At 39.2% G+C, this 13,123-nt stretch overlaps 1 protein-coding gene across 4 annotated transcripts in view; it reads right to left on the reverse strand.

The window, feature by feature from the left end:
• The window catches only part of LOC149267621 (Small GTP-binding protein), a 462,582-nt gene that overhangs the window by 139,366 nt on the left and 310,093 nt on the right, over positions 1-13,123 (reverse strand). For 3 of the 4 annotated variants that reach the window (XM_089433718.1, XM_089433719.1, XM_089433716.1), the window contains exons 13-14: positions 9,762-9,842; positions 9,577-9,663 (exon numbers count right to left, since the gene is read on the reverse strand). The exons of the other annotated variant lie outside the window; for it this stretch is intronic. In XM_089433718.1, the coding sequence (XP_089289844.1) occupies positions 9,577-9,663; positions 9,762-9,842 (168 nt within the window). The remainder of the gene's footprint in view (positions 1-9,576; positions 9,664-9,761; positions 9,843-13,123) is intronic. 4 annotated transcript variants of the gene reach the window in all.

The raw sequence follows: 13,123 nt of genomic DNA on the forward strand, positions 1-13,123 counted from the left end.
TTTTAATTTTCTAAATTTAGACTTAGGCATCCATTAAAAATAATTAATTATTTTGATAAAATTGTCTCCCGATGGAATTTCCTAAAACGATTTATGGGTATTCTAGAATACATGTGTCCTAACCTCCTTGCAAATTTTGAGGCTTAGTGCACATCCGATGCTACCAGAAATCAACACTGGTCTCATACTTTAAAACTTAATCTAATCAATAATCTTGCTCGAATTTAACCAATTGGCTAGGCCACTCGTTTGTGTCTCCCAAACAAGTTGGTTTCCAACTTGTTTTCCTTCATCTCATTCCATAGGGACTACCCCCCATAGCTTGTTGTTGGGAAACAACTAGAACAGAGTGGGCAGGGATCAGAGTGACAACCACCGTCCTGAGCGTTGTCGCAGTGCCTGTACAATCCGGGCAACAAGTACAATAATCTGGATACCAAACTGGCAATCCCCAGGAGATAATCTCGCCAAAATATTTGTGAGAAAATTCCACAACTGATCCGGCTCCAGAAACAAGCTCAATCTGGGCTACTCAAAATTCCCTTGCACAGGCCCTACTCACTTTGCGTCTGGGACTGGCCGGAATTTATCTCTCTGCCTAACTCTGCCACTGGAAATGATTCGCTTGGCCTTCTGATGAAAATCTTGGCCACCAACATCTAAAACGACATCCTCTTTGGTTGAATCAAACTGGCCCTCTGAAGCCTCTGCACAACGTCACTAAGGAATAATGCAACCTCCCTTTCCTGCACTGGAAACTGATTGGAAATGCTTTGAAATGCTCCCACTGCTCCCTCAATCACTATTTCTCTGGATCGATCTCACTTCCTTAATGAATCACAACACTGCATAGCTCGATCTACCATGGATACTTGCTCTTCCTCTTGCTCGATGTGTCTCACAACTATGTCTATCTCCATCCCCATAGATCTACTCTTATAGTCTCTCGTTGGATCATCAACGACCATGATTAATCGTTATCAAAGGCTAAGATCATCTTGGACTCAATTTGTGTGAGTCTCTAGAGCTTTCTCAATATTGCTCAATTAATTGTTGATAATTAATCAATTATGGTTAAAGTTGGCAACTAGGGACAAATTCCACTTTGGACAGCTCATTTGATGGAGATTATTATTGCATTAAATTCCTCTTTTTGAGAGGAGCAAAATCAACCTAAAGATCACTAAATTTGGGCAAGGAGAAATATGTTTTTGAAGTGAAGCCCACCAATGTGAAATTTGTCAAGGTTGGCTTGGGATTACTTAGACAAGTTGAACCTCTCTCCATCTCATATAAATAGAAGCGACCTCCAACCTCATTTGACACATCCATCACACATATATTCTTCTCTCCTTCATTGATTGGGTCATACAGATTGTAGGGCAGCCTTTCTTCTTCACACGTCCAAGATTTTTGGACACGTCTTTGACTGGTTGCGTTGACTTCTACAGCAGGACCATTTGACCTTCTTTGACTAAGTTTCCTTCATTGGTTTGACTTCATTTGACCAGCAAAAGTTTGATCTTGGAGGGCCGAGTTGTTGGGCATAAAAATCAAGGAAATTTGGGTTGTTTGACCAATGTTGACCACATAATTGCAAGAATGTTTTGACCGCAGGGTGATATCACCATTTGACTGGGTTTGACCATTGTTTTCATCACTGTTTTGCACTGAATTTGACTAGATCTAATCTTAGCCATCGATTAGGGACTTAATCTCAGTCATTGATTTGTCAACGAGGAATGTATAAGAGGAGGTTTGAGGGTCAGTTGGAGAATACACCAGAGTGATCAGTCATTCTATTCTCTAGAGCGAGGTTTGCAAAGAGAGATAGAATTAGTGATTAGTTGCAGTGAGGGGCAATGAGTACGAGGCATAGAGGCAGGGACAGTGCCGAGAGACCAGCGCAGAAGCAGAGAGAGGCAGACGCAGAGCCAGAGGGAGCCATGCAGAGGCAGCAGAGACTACGCAGAGCCAGAAGGGCCTGCATCATCCACGCAAAGGCTGGAGGAGTGACACAGAGAACCAGAGAGGCTACGCACAGCCTCAGTAGGCTGACGCAGAGGGTTTCAAGCAGACGCAAAAGCCAACAGGTTTGAGACTGAGTTTCAAATTGTGCTGGAGAGGGATTTCATGGAGCAAGCTTTCCAAATACCTGTTTCCGAAGAGAGGTATTGCTACTAGATTTTTTATCTCTATCAGGTTAGCCAGTTTGGCACCTAGTGTACTCAAAAAAGAACTGCTTAATAATAAAACCCTCAAATAGCTGCACCGGTTTTCCCGCATTGGGTTTTTCCGGGGACATTAGTCCAAAAATAACGGTGTCATTTGTGTGCTTGTTTCTGTTTCCTTCAGTTGATGATATGTAATGTGTTGAGCATGCACTTGTATTTATTTTCAATGTTTACATGGTAAATAGCTTGTTAATTAACAGAACAAGTAGGTAGGAATAAATCAGCAAAGTGCATGGAGGGTTTCTAATGTGTCAGACTTAGAAATTCCAACAATTATTTTATTAGTTGGCGCATTATTAGGCCTAATTAGGCAATCAAACCCCTTAAGGAGGATATATATTGATGTGATGATCATTTTATTTGATCATCACTTGGATTTGGATATGTCGTTAAGTTTTTCCCCTGAATTCATTGAGCAGTTTAGTAAAATTCAAGAAGCATTTCAGTGATTAGAAAAATCATGTGCAGAAGTTACAGCATGTCTAAAGAAAAGTTATGCAGAGGAAGACAATAGCGATGGTGAAGAAACGAAACAAGGTGAAGCAGAGGAAGAAGATTTTGATCAGAATGATGATAATGAAAATGAAGATGTAATATATAATGATGAAAATGATATCGATCAAGATGAGGATCTAGAAGAAGCTGATCTTGATGTGGATGAGGATGATATAGATCAAGATGATGATGTGGATGAGGACTATCTTGAGAAACAAGAAGATGAACAATATCATAACAATGAGGGAGATGTTGAAAAAGACATTGATGATGATGAAGAGGAAAATGTGGTCATAGAAAAAGAAAAAGAAAATTATTTTGAGGAAGAAACTAATATAAATATGGAAAATTTTGAAGAGGTTATGTCAAATACGGATTATGAGGGTGATGATGACGATAGTGATAATAAGGATGACAATGAGTATAACAATGACTCTATCATAGTTGTGGATCGATGGGAATTATCAAGTGCAAATACAGGAAAAAGGATTACGCAAGATTTAGAGGTATCCCATCAAACCATGCCATGGGTTGCCCTTCCATTCTTTGATGAGAATACTAGGAAAAATCTCAAGCAGGCCTTTCAGGGGAATCATATTCCCATCCTTGTCGTTCGGGATAAAGATGGCGAAATTATAACCCCTAATGGCGTGGAGCTTTTTGAAGGATTCAATGTAGAGGGCTATCCATTCACTGCAAAGAGAATTGTTGAGGTCCATATACCACCATCATTAGTGCTTGATGGTGTGCAGACCAAACCTCTTCCTTAGACAAGGGTGGTGGTCTATCATTCTATAAACATAGGAATAGTTGCGATTGACAAGAAAATTCAATTTCCTAATCCTAATGAAGAGTCTCGTTTTTTCACAGATACAAATTTCCTATTTAGCTCTCAGCTACTACAGATACAATTGCCTATTTTTGCTCTGGGCTTGCCTAAACTTGAGATAGCTACAATTAGTTTTAAATTACATTTTTTTAGCAATCATGGTTAGGATCTGTGGAGGTCGTAGTAAGACCAGATCTAGTACTCTAGAGAAAGAAAAGAAGCACTCAATTAGTAGCCATGAGAACCTACAGCCTACTGCTCAAGAATATGTTGATCAACAAATGACATCAACAGAGGAGGGTCAAGCTTATTTTGTTATGATGTCTACTCGAGCACCAATCACTGACCAACAGAAAGGACCCTCCCCAAATTCAATTGCACAATCCCAGTTGGGAGATGATACTGGAAAGAAGCACCAAGTGGGAGAGCTAACTTCTTGTTCCACTGACACAAAGAGAAGGAAATTAACTGAAATTATATCAAGGAAACCAACGATGGAAAAAGAGAGTGAAGAGGGCGAAGAATTGATATGACAACATTCAACAAATGTGGATATTCTGAGGATGAAGAGGAGGAATAGGATGTTAATGGCGTGGCAGTTACAGCTGAAGGTGGAAAACAAGTTATGAATAACAATAGCACTTGCCAAACCCTAGCAGAGCCCCCGATAGTGGACTTACAAGTTATGAAAAGTCTGGGAGTTTACATAAAAGTTGATAATGTGGGAATGAAATGGAAAAGATGTGTGATTTTATGAAAGCCCGCAACATGGACAGTAGTGTGGCAGTTGATATGGTGCTCCTTAACTTGCCTGTAAGAAGGAAGCCCCAAACTGTCAATTTCACGGACAGGAGACTTCAATCTACAAGGAAGGAAAATTGTTACGGTGCCCACAATTGTCAACTCCTCGTTGTTCCACTGCCATCTGCAATCCTCGCTCTTCCCTATCATCCAGGACTGTCATCGTTCTACCATTGTCCACTATGAATTTTTTGCCCGGCTCACTGTTCTCCCCTGTCCACATTTCCTTACCGTACATTATCTGTTGCCCGTCTTATCTGCGTCCTTTTCTATCCCATTCCATTCCGTTGATTTGATTCAGTTTTGTAATATCCCCACTACCCGACAGTCCCTGCCAAGAGTCCCCAACAACAATTCCACGCTCATCTTTATCGCAAGTCAACCAAACAGTATGACAGTTTGATACGGTGATACGATGGGTGGATATTACGTTTGAGCACGTTATAACAATTAATAAAAACACACACACATATATATATATTAGTACTTAAACAAAAAAAAAAAATTGGGTCTACAAGGAAGAAGAAAAACAAAATGAGGAGTAGTAATAATGACAATAATTCGAAGCAATTTCAAGAAGAACTCGACAAAGTGTGCAGGTGCCTTGACAAGCTTGAAAGGAAGCAAGATGACCAACACAAGATGAAGAAATTGTTAGCAATACAGCTTTGACGACAAAGCTTCTGAAGGAAGGGGCAATGTTATGAATATAATTCATAAAAAATAATAAATTAAATTATATGTAAATATTAAATAATCAAAATAAGGATTATGTTTAGTAGTCATTATGTTAAGAGAAAAGGCATGTCTAAAAGACATTCCCGGTGATGAAAGGGCCCTGCCTAGGTATATAAGAATGGTCCTCAATGTAACATTAAACATCACTTGTACATTTTATATATAATAGATTATTATTACAAATACTTTTGTGTATTTTTACATTAAAGTCAACAAGCTATAAGTTTTGTTGCTTTAAGCGCTCACTCTTTAGTGATTCACCCTTGTGAACTATGGTAGCATACAAGTCGTTTGTACCTTCAATACCTGTAAATTCAAGATTTTCTGGAACGCCGATGTGTTTTGTTTCCTTAATCATGTCACCCTAGCCATCTCCATCCGAGGTCTTGTGGAATTTGTCGAGATGTATTGCAAGAATGTTGGGAGGTGTGACAATATGAAGTTTGGTGGTCTGATATGTAGAGACTTGTTTGCAATTGTTGCAACTGAATCTTCCCAACACAGAGAACAATTGTTCATTCAGAGACAACCATGAGTTAACACTACCCAGGATGGAAATTGTAATGTCAATGTATGCCTCCCCAATTCACGACATGTATCTACAGGAAGAGCACTGTGTAAGGGTTTCCAATACCAGTCCTCCGAATATTTGGTTCACTATGTCATTCAGAGACAACCATGAGTTATCACTGCCCAGGATGGAAATTGTAATGTCAATGTATGCCTCCCCAATTCTCGACATGAATCCACAGGAACAGCACTGTGTAAGGGTTTCCAATACCAGTCCTCTGAATATTTGGTTCACTATGTCATCATCGTAGTCGTTGATTTAACGTTGAAAAAAATGTGGCATCTGTTGATTTTGCGTAGCATCGGATGTGCTCTAGCTCCGAAATTTTGTGGAGGGGCTAGAATACTTAAGATCTCAAAGACCCAGAAATTGTTTAGAGAAATACCACCTGGATTGTGAGTTATTAAAATAATTAATATTTTTTGTTGAAGTTTCTAAGTTTACTTAATTTAGAAACCCTTCATACACTTTTCCTAATTTATTCCTACCTACTTGTTAATTTTTCTTTAACAAGTTATTTAGAAAGTAAATACTGAAAATAAACACCAGTGCATGCTCAACATATTATAGATCAACAACTAAAAGAAACAAGAACAAACACACCACATGACACCATTATTTTTGGACCGATGTCCTCGGAAAAACCCAATGCGGGAAAACCGGTGCAGCTATCTGAGGGTTTTCTTATTAAGCAATTTTAGAGTACAATCTGGGTGTCGTCACTGGCCCACCCAACAGAGAATTTCCTTAGCAGTGATACCTCACAGTTTGAGAGAAATCTCCTCGTTGAAACCCCGGAAAACCCTTCCGACAGCTCCTCAGCAACTGAGTTGTAGTGCAGCAATTGGCAGCACGATGCAGCATGATGAGAGGAGGTGCACTGCAGGTGCAGTGCTAGGAGAAAGAACTAGCAGCAGCACGGATGCAGAGGGAGTTGTCATACAGATGCAGCAGTGGCAATGGCAGAACCATGGGCAACAGTACATGAGGCAACAGTGCAGAGGATGGTGGGTAGGAAGGCCTAGCATCAGCACAAGTACCGATGTCGAATGATCAGAGTAATTCTCAATGAGGAATATTGCTAGAGCACAGTCCTCACTAAGAGGGAGTGTTGATTTGGAGTAGCATCGGATGTGCTCCAGCCACGAAATTTGGTGGAGAGGTTGGGGCACATGAGATCTCCAATACCCAGAAAGGATTTGGGCAGATTCTAAACAGATCAAGGGATATTAAAATAATTAATATTTTTAATGGAGTCCCTAAGTCTAAACTTAGGGAAAATAAAATATTAATGTGTATTAATATGAATCTGTGTTAGAGTGGTCCAAAAGACATGGATCAAGACAGATCTAATCTTAGCTGTTGACTAGGGACTTAATCTCATTCATTGAGATGCCAACAGGAAAAGTATAAGACAAGGCTTGAGGGTCACTTGGAGAGGACACCAGAGTGATCAGTCATTCTATTCTCTAGAGCAGGGTTTGCTAAGAGAGATAGAATCAGTGATCGGAGAGCAGCTGAGGGGCATTGAGTACAGAGAGACAGAGAGGCAGAGATAATGCCAGGAGAGCAGCAAAGCAACCAGAGAGTGACACAGGAGCAGCCAGTGCTCACGCAGGGCCACACAGAGGCAGCTAAGTGCTGTGTTGAGCACCAGAGAGGCCAGCGTCGCTGACACAGGGCCTCCTGGCGCTGATGGAGGCCAAGATAAGCTAACACAGGGCTAGCGTTGGGCTAGGAGAGGCTAACACGGTCCAGATTGGGCAAACGCTAGGGTTTCCGGTGCAGATTGGTGCTAAGTAGCTACCAGAAGGATTATCTGGGGTTTCAGCCAGTAGATTTGTCAGAACCGGAGAGGTATTACTGCTAAGGAAATTCTCTATTAGGTAGGCCAGTTTTGGCACCCAGATTGTACTCTGATATTGCTTAATAAGAAAACCCTCAAATAGCTGCACCGGTTTTCCCACATTTGGTTTTTCCGAGGACATTAGTCCAAAAATAATGGTGTCATATGGTGTGTTTGTTTCTATTTCTTTTTAGTTGTTGATCTGTAATATGTTGAGCATGCATTAGTGTTTATTTTCAATATTTACATTGTAAATAACTTGTTAAAGAAAATAGCAAGTAGGTAGGAATAAATCAGATAAAGTGCATGAAGGGTTTCTAACTAAGGAAATTTAGAAACTTCAACAATATATATAGTAGACGCATCCGCATCCTCGCTTCCAGAAAACTTCCCCGCTTTGTGCAGCATTGATTTGGATAATCAAAGGTTGACTTTGACTCATTGTTGAAATTGGATTATTGTACTTTTTGTTGAACATTTTATGACAATTTAATAAGAAGAAGAATTTGAAAGGCTTTTCACCCTTATGGGGTCTTTCACTAGTCTTTGACCAATCTTGGTGTTTCTTGTCATTGCTTTTGATTGTCTCTTATTGCTCATTGTTATTTATTGTTCTATCTACAATTGTTATTGCTTATAGGAAGATTGAATTGTTTACTAATTGAAGTTAACTATTGGGATAAAGCAATTCTAACAGCATAGAGCAGTAGAAAAGTAACAGACCTCTGTTGCAAACCTTGACCAGGTTGACAAGGTTCAGATTGTAAAGGGTTTTGACTTGGATTCTTGGTGGACATTTTTGTTGGTCAGTTTGTCTATTACCTTGACTTTGATGTCTCTCTTGTTGAATTGATTCTCTAAGGAAAGGATTGTTGGGTTTTTAACCAAGTGGGTTTCTAACCCAAGTGGGTTTTCCCAGGGTAAACTTTGTGCATTGTGATCTTTATTTTTCCTTCAACAGTTATGGTTGAATTTCTGAAGTGTAATTGCTTGATGAAGTTGTAAATGCTAAAAGAATATATATCATCAGAAGTAATTATCAATGTTGCGAACATCGGCATCGGGATAAAATCAACAAGGGTCAGGAAAACCAAAAAATCGTAAAATCGAGAAAATGTCGGTAAAAATCGGCAAAATTAAGATACCATAAAAATATCTTTAAATATAGACAAACATCGGCTAGGTCAAAAAATCGTGATTTCGAGATAAGCTCAGGATGTTATCGAGATGTTCGCAACATTGGTAATTATCAATATCTAAAAATTAGTGCTAGTCCATATTGCACTTGAATTTTCAACATTCTAGGCTCCACTAGTACTATATCCCAATTTTTTAAACCTCATTCAATCACCTTGAGCCATTCTTATTGAGAACCCTTAGGTGATCCTTTAGGGAAACCTCCCTTGTGGTCAAATACCACTAAATAATAGGAGTAAGGTTGCTAAGGTGACAGTGGCAACCAAACTCTTGTTGCCCTAAGGTATGGTTCTGCCTACTAGGGCTTTGCAGTTGGCCTGATAGATTTTGCAGTAGCTGTCACAATGGTGAAGGTCATTTCCCTTAAGTTTTCTAATTTGATCCTCTTCTTGGTGTGGTTGTATGACTCACAATCAAGTAAAAATCATTGTTCAATCTTCATGCTCTCTTTTCCGTTCACCTAGCATGTTATGCTATCTCATTACTCCATGGATCCAAAACTCATATCTTTCATGACTAGGGCAATCATTTGCATAACCAATCAATATCACATTAAGATATAACTAAAATTTAATTAACACTTTACACGTTTTAACGTTATATATAAACGTCGCATGTGAACTTATTACATTCTTTCTAAACTTACCTTATTATCCGCTACTAATATCTAATAAGCATAATGATACCATTAAACTATGCCAAGTCTATCAAGGGAGCCTGTAGTAGCAAAAACCTCTACTTTTCTAGAAAGTTATGTTCAACATAAGGTATAAAAAAACTTATTTAGAGCAGCATAAACAAATTTGAGATATGGATCACAGACACAATGTAACAGACTGCGAAAAGGGTTTTTGTACAGCTTTACCATTTCACCATTTGTGCAACGGATCCTGTAGACAACACTTGGTGCTGTAGTTATCAAGTTCAAGTCATACTCCCTTTCCAGCCTTTCCTGCCCAGCATATATTTCATATTTCTTGGATTTTATTTCAAGTAGAAGAAAGGATTCTGAGCATCAGCTTGAAAGTAAACAACATTGCATCAAGATACCTGAACAATTTCCATATGTAACAGTCCTAGAAACCCACATCGAAAACCAAATCCCATTGCACTTGACGTTTCTGGTTCAAACTGCAAAAGTATTTGTAGACAAAGAACAATTTATTACAAGATGAAAAAAATTTACTCACAAGAATAAGAATATGCAGAGTAGAAAAGATATCCAAGATGTTGTAACAAATCAGAACTTCCTCTCACTACATTTCTGGACTACGGCTCTAGTCAAGAGTATAGGGATATAAAACAGAGAATTAGTACTAAACACTATATTGTTAAAGAATTTTGAGCCTATATTGTTGCATCTTGATGGGTCGACCCTCTAGAGGAGGGGAATTGTTGTGCTTTGACCATGTCTTCTCAAAATTTGAGAAGGGCCTCCACTTATTTTGCTCATCTATCAGATGGTTGTACATGTGGCACTAATCCACCATATTATATTGTTATGGACTTGTCCTCTCTGGTTAATTAAAGGATATTAGCATTTTGAGCATAGATGCAGTGATAGTTGTGGATGTACTATTCGTCTCTAAAGAAGAGGCTCCTCCATATTGTAATGTTGTTGGAAGCTATTGCAGTAAAATTTGTTCATATTTTGTCTAGGGCTTTGTGGAATAGATGTTCAACCTTGTTGAAATGCAACAAATATTCTTTTTGCATATTAGCTACTCTTTCCTGCAGGTTTCCATTGACAAAATCAACTTGGGCACCATAGAGGAGTAATGTTGCTACATGGAAAAGGTACATATAAAACCTATGTTACTAGGATTCGGATACGGATACGGATACGGATACGGATCCGGATCCGGATCCGCTAGTTTTTTGAAAATGCAAGATCCGGATACGGCAAGGATACGTCACGTACAAAAAAATAAAATATAATAATATTTTTAAAATTTTAAAAAACACTTTAGAGTTCAAAAATCAATTACTCCATTGAACCATCAAACACTTTTAGAACCGAAACCATTAGATATATTATGAATAGGAAGACTGAAACACTGAAATGATGCATCATCCGTCATACAAAGTAACAAAAAAGATCATAATATCATAAATGTTAACAGTAAATACATTTACATATCTTCAAATGGATCTCTATCTTCTGCATATTGCAACTCTACATCATGAATAGATGATGGGGGTCCTGGAATGTAGGAAGTTGCATCAGTAGGCTGGACTGGTGGTGGAACAATGTCCTCAAGTGGGTTGAGGTGAGTCATGGCATTTAGTGTCAGGTTCAAGTCAGAGATCTCAGGCTCCACATCCCACATCCTATTCGGACCTTTTTTATACTCTGGTTCAACATGTGATAGAAGACGGAGGTTGGAATGAACATAAACAAGATCCTCAGCCTTTGCCGCTCCCAGCCTGTTTCGCTTCACTGAATGGATGAAGCCATATGTACTCCAATTCCTCTCAGCTGATGAGGAACTAGCAACCTGTGATAATAACTTGGTGGCTAAAGTAGAGAGATGAATGCTATCCCCACCATGGAAGCCCCACCAAGTAATAGGATCAAGATGTCCTCGATCGTCCATAGCTACTGGATCTGAAAAGCTACCTGTAGACTGTACAAACCCTCCAAATTCTTGGCGGACTTCCATTGCAACTCCCATATCTCTATAAATTTTCCTCAAAGCTGTTTTGTATCCTTGTACCACTTCAGAATCCTTGTTTGGTGCTGTTCTACCTGGTAAAGACAAAACTTTGGAATGATAGTATTTAGGGTGCAATGCATATGCCAGAAGGTGTAATGGTGTGGTCATTTTGTTCCACCTTTCTGTAACTATGTCTTTCACTAAATAATAGAATGTTTCATCAGGGTCATTTTCACTTGCCCTGATAATTTCCCTTATCCTCTCTAACATACTATCAATGTTTTCATAAACTTCCCCCAAGCAAGGTGTATCTGTATCAAATGCCCTGATCAAGGTCAAGATTGGTTCAGTGAACCGTAGAAGATATTGGACCTTGTCCCACCATGCATCATCAAGAATGATGGACTTGATTTTTTGCCCTCTATCAGAAGTGGAAGTCCTCCATGATTCCCAAAGAGGGTCAATGACCATTGCTTGTAATGCTTGTCTCACCTCCACAAGCCTCTTTATGACAAGAGTGTGGGAGGCAAAACGAGTTTCAGCAACCTACAAGTTTCAAAAAGTACAAAAGTCAAATCTCAAATTGAAATGAGAAATCATATATAAATTTGCAATTAAAAGAATTTCCAATACAAATAATATTGATTAAAAGAGAATACCTTTAGTAGCTCCAACTTTGCAAAACCTCTATAAATGGCCTGGGACATTGAATGATTGGTTATGAACATTTGGATTTCCTTTGCTGCTACATATATTTCATTAATCCATTCAATCTCACCAATCTTGGCAAGCATAAGGTTCAGTGAATGTACTGCACATGGAGTCCAAAAGATGTGATCATATTGACTCTCCACAATCAAACCTGCAGCTTTACAAACTTGTGCATTGTCCGTAATGACTTGGACAACATTATGTGGCCCCACACTTTCTATTGCCTCAATAAGAATTGTGGATATGAAAGATGCATCTTTCTCTATTCCACTGCAATCAATAGCCTTCAAAAACATTGCCCCTTGGGGGCATACTGCAACAACGTTAATTAATGGACGGTTTCTTTGATCTCTCCATCCATCAGAAATGATGGACACCCCTGTTTCTGCCCATGTATCCCGGATTGCCTGTAGTTGTCTATCCACAGATTGTCTTTCTGATGCCAACAAAGTAGTGCGGACCTTTTCATATCCAGGGCTTTTGTACCCTTTCGGCGCTTCATTCACTGCTTTAATCATTTGTTGCCAATAAGGGGAACGCACCAAATTGAATGCTAGCCCATTTGCATAGATGCAACGAGCTACATGTTCATCAGCTATCTCTCTACCTTGATTATTGAATGATGCTTCAAGAGGGCCTAGAGTGGGCCTTTTATTAGTTGTGGCAATAGGCCTAGATGGCAATGGAGGCCTAGTTGTAGAGCTTTGCACAGGGTACTTTCCCTTAGCATGCTTCCTATCAGCAACGTCTTGCAAAGATGCATAGAATTGCATTTTTCCAGGACTCAAACCTTTGCCAAGTTTGCCATTTGCATCTTTTGGTCCGGTGCATACTTGCACCCCTGTGTTAGTTTGACCAGTGAGATGGGCCTTCACTCTAGTATATGAGCCATTTTTTATATCTTGGCATTCATTGCACTTCCATTTAAATGAACCACCTCCGGGATTTTTTCCAATAATCTCCACATACTGCCATAGAGGAGATTTTGGGTCTGTCTTGATGATTTCTCTTTCACTCTGCTCGCGCTGTGATGGCTCCATAATG

This window comes from Pinus tabuliformis, chromosome 6 (assembly GCF_031772625.1).
Source record: "Pinus tabuliformis cultivar Carrire ecotype Pingquan chromosome 6, CPIR1, whole genome shotgun sequence".
In the NCBI taxonomy this organism is placed as follows: Eukaryota; Viridiplantae; Streptophyta; class Pinopsida; order Pinales; family Pinaceae; genus Pinus; species Pinus tabuliformis.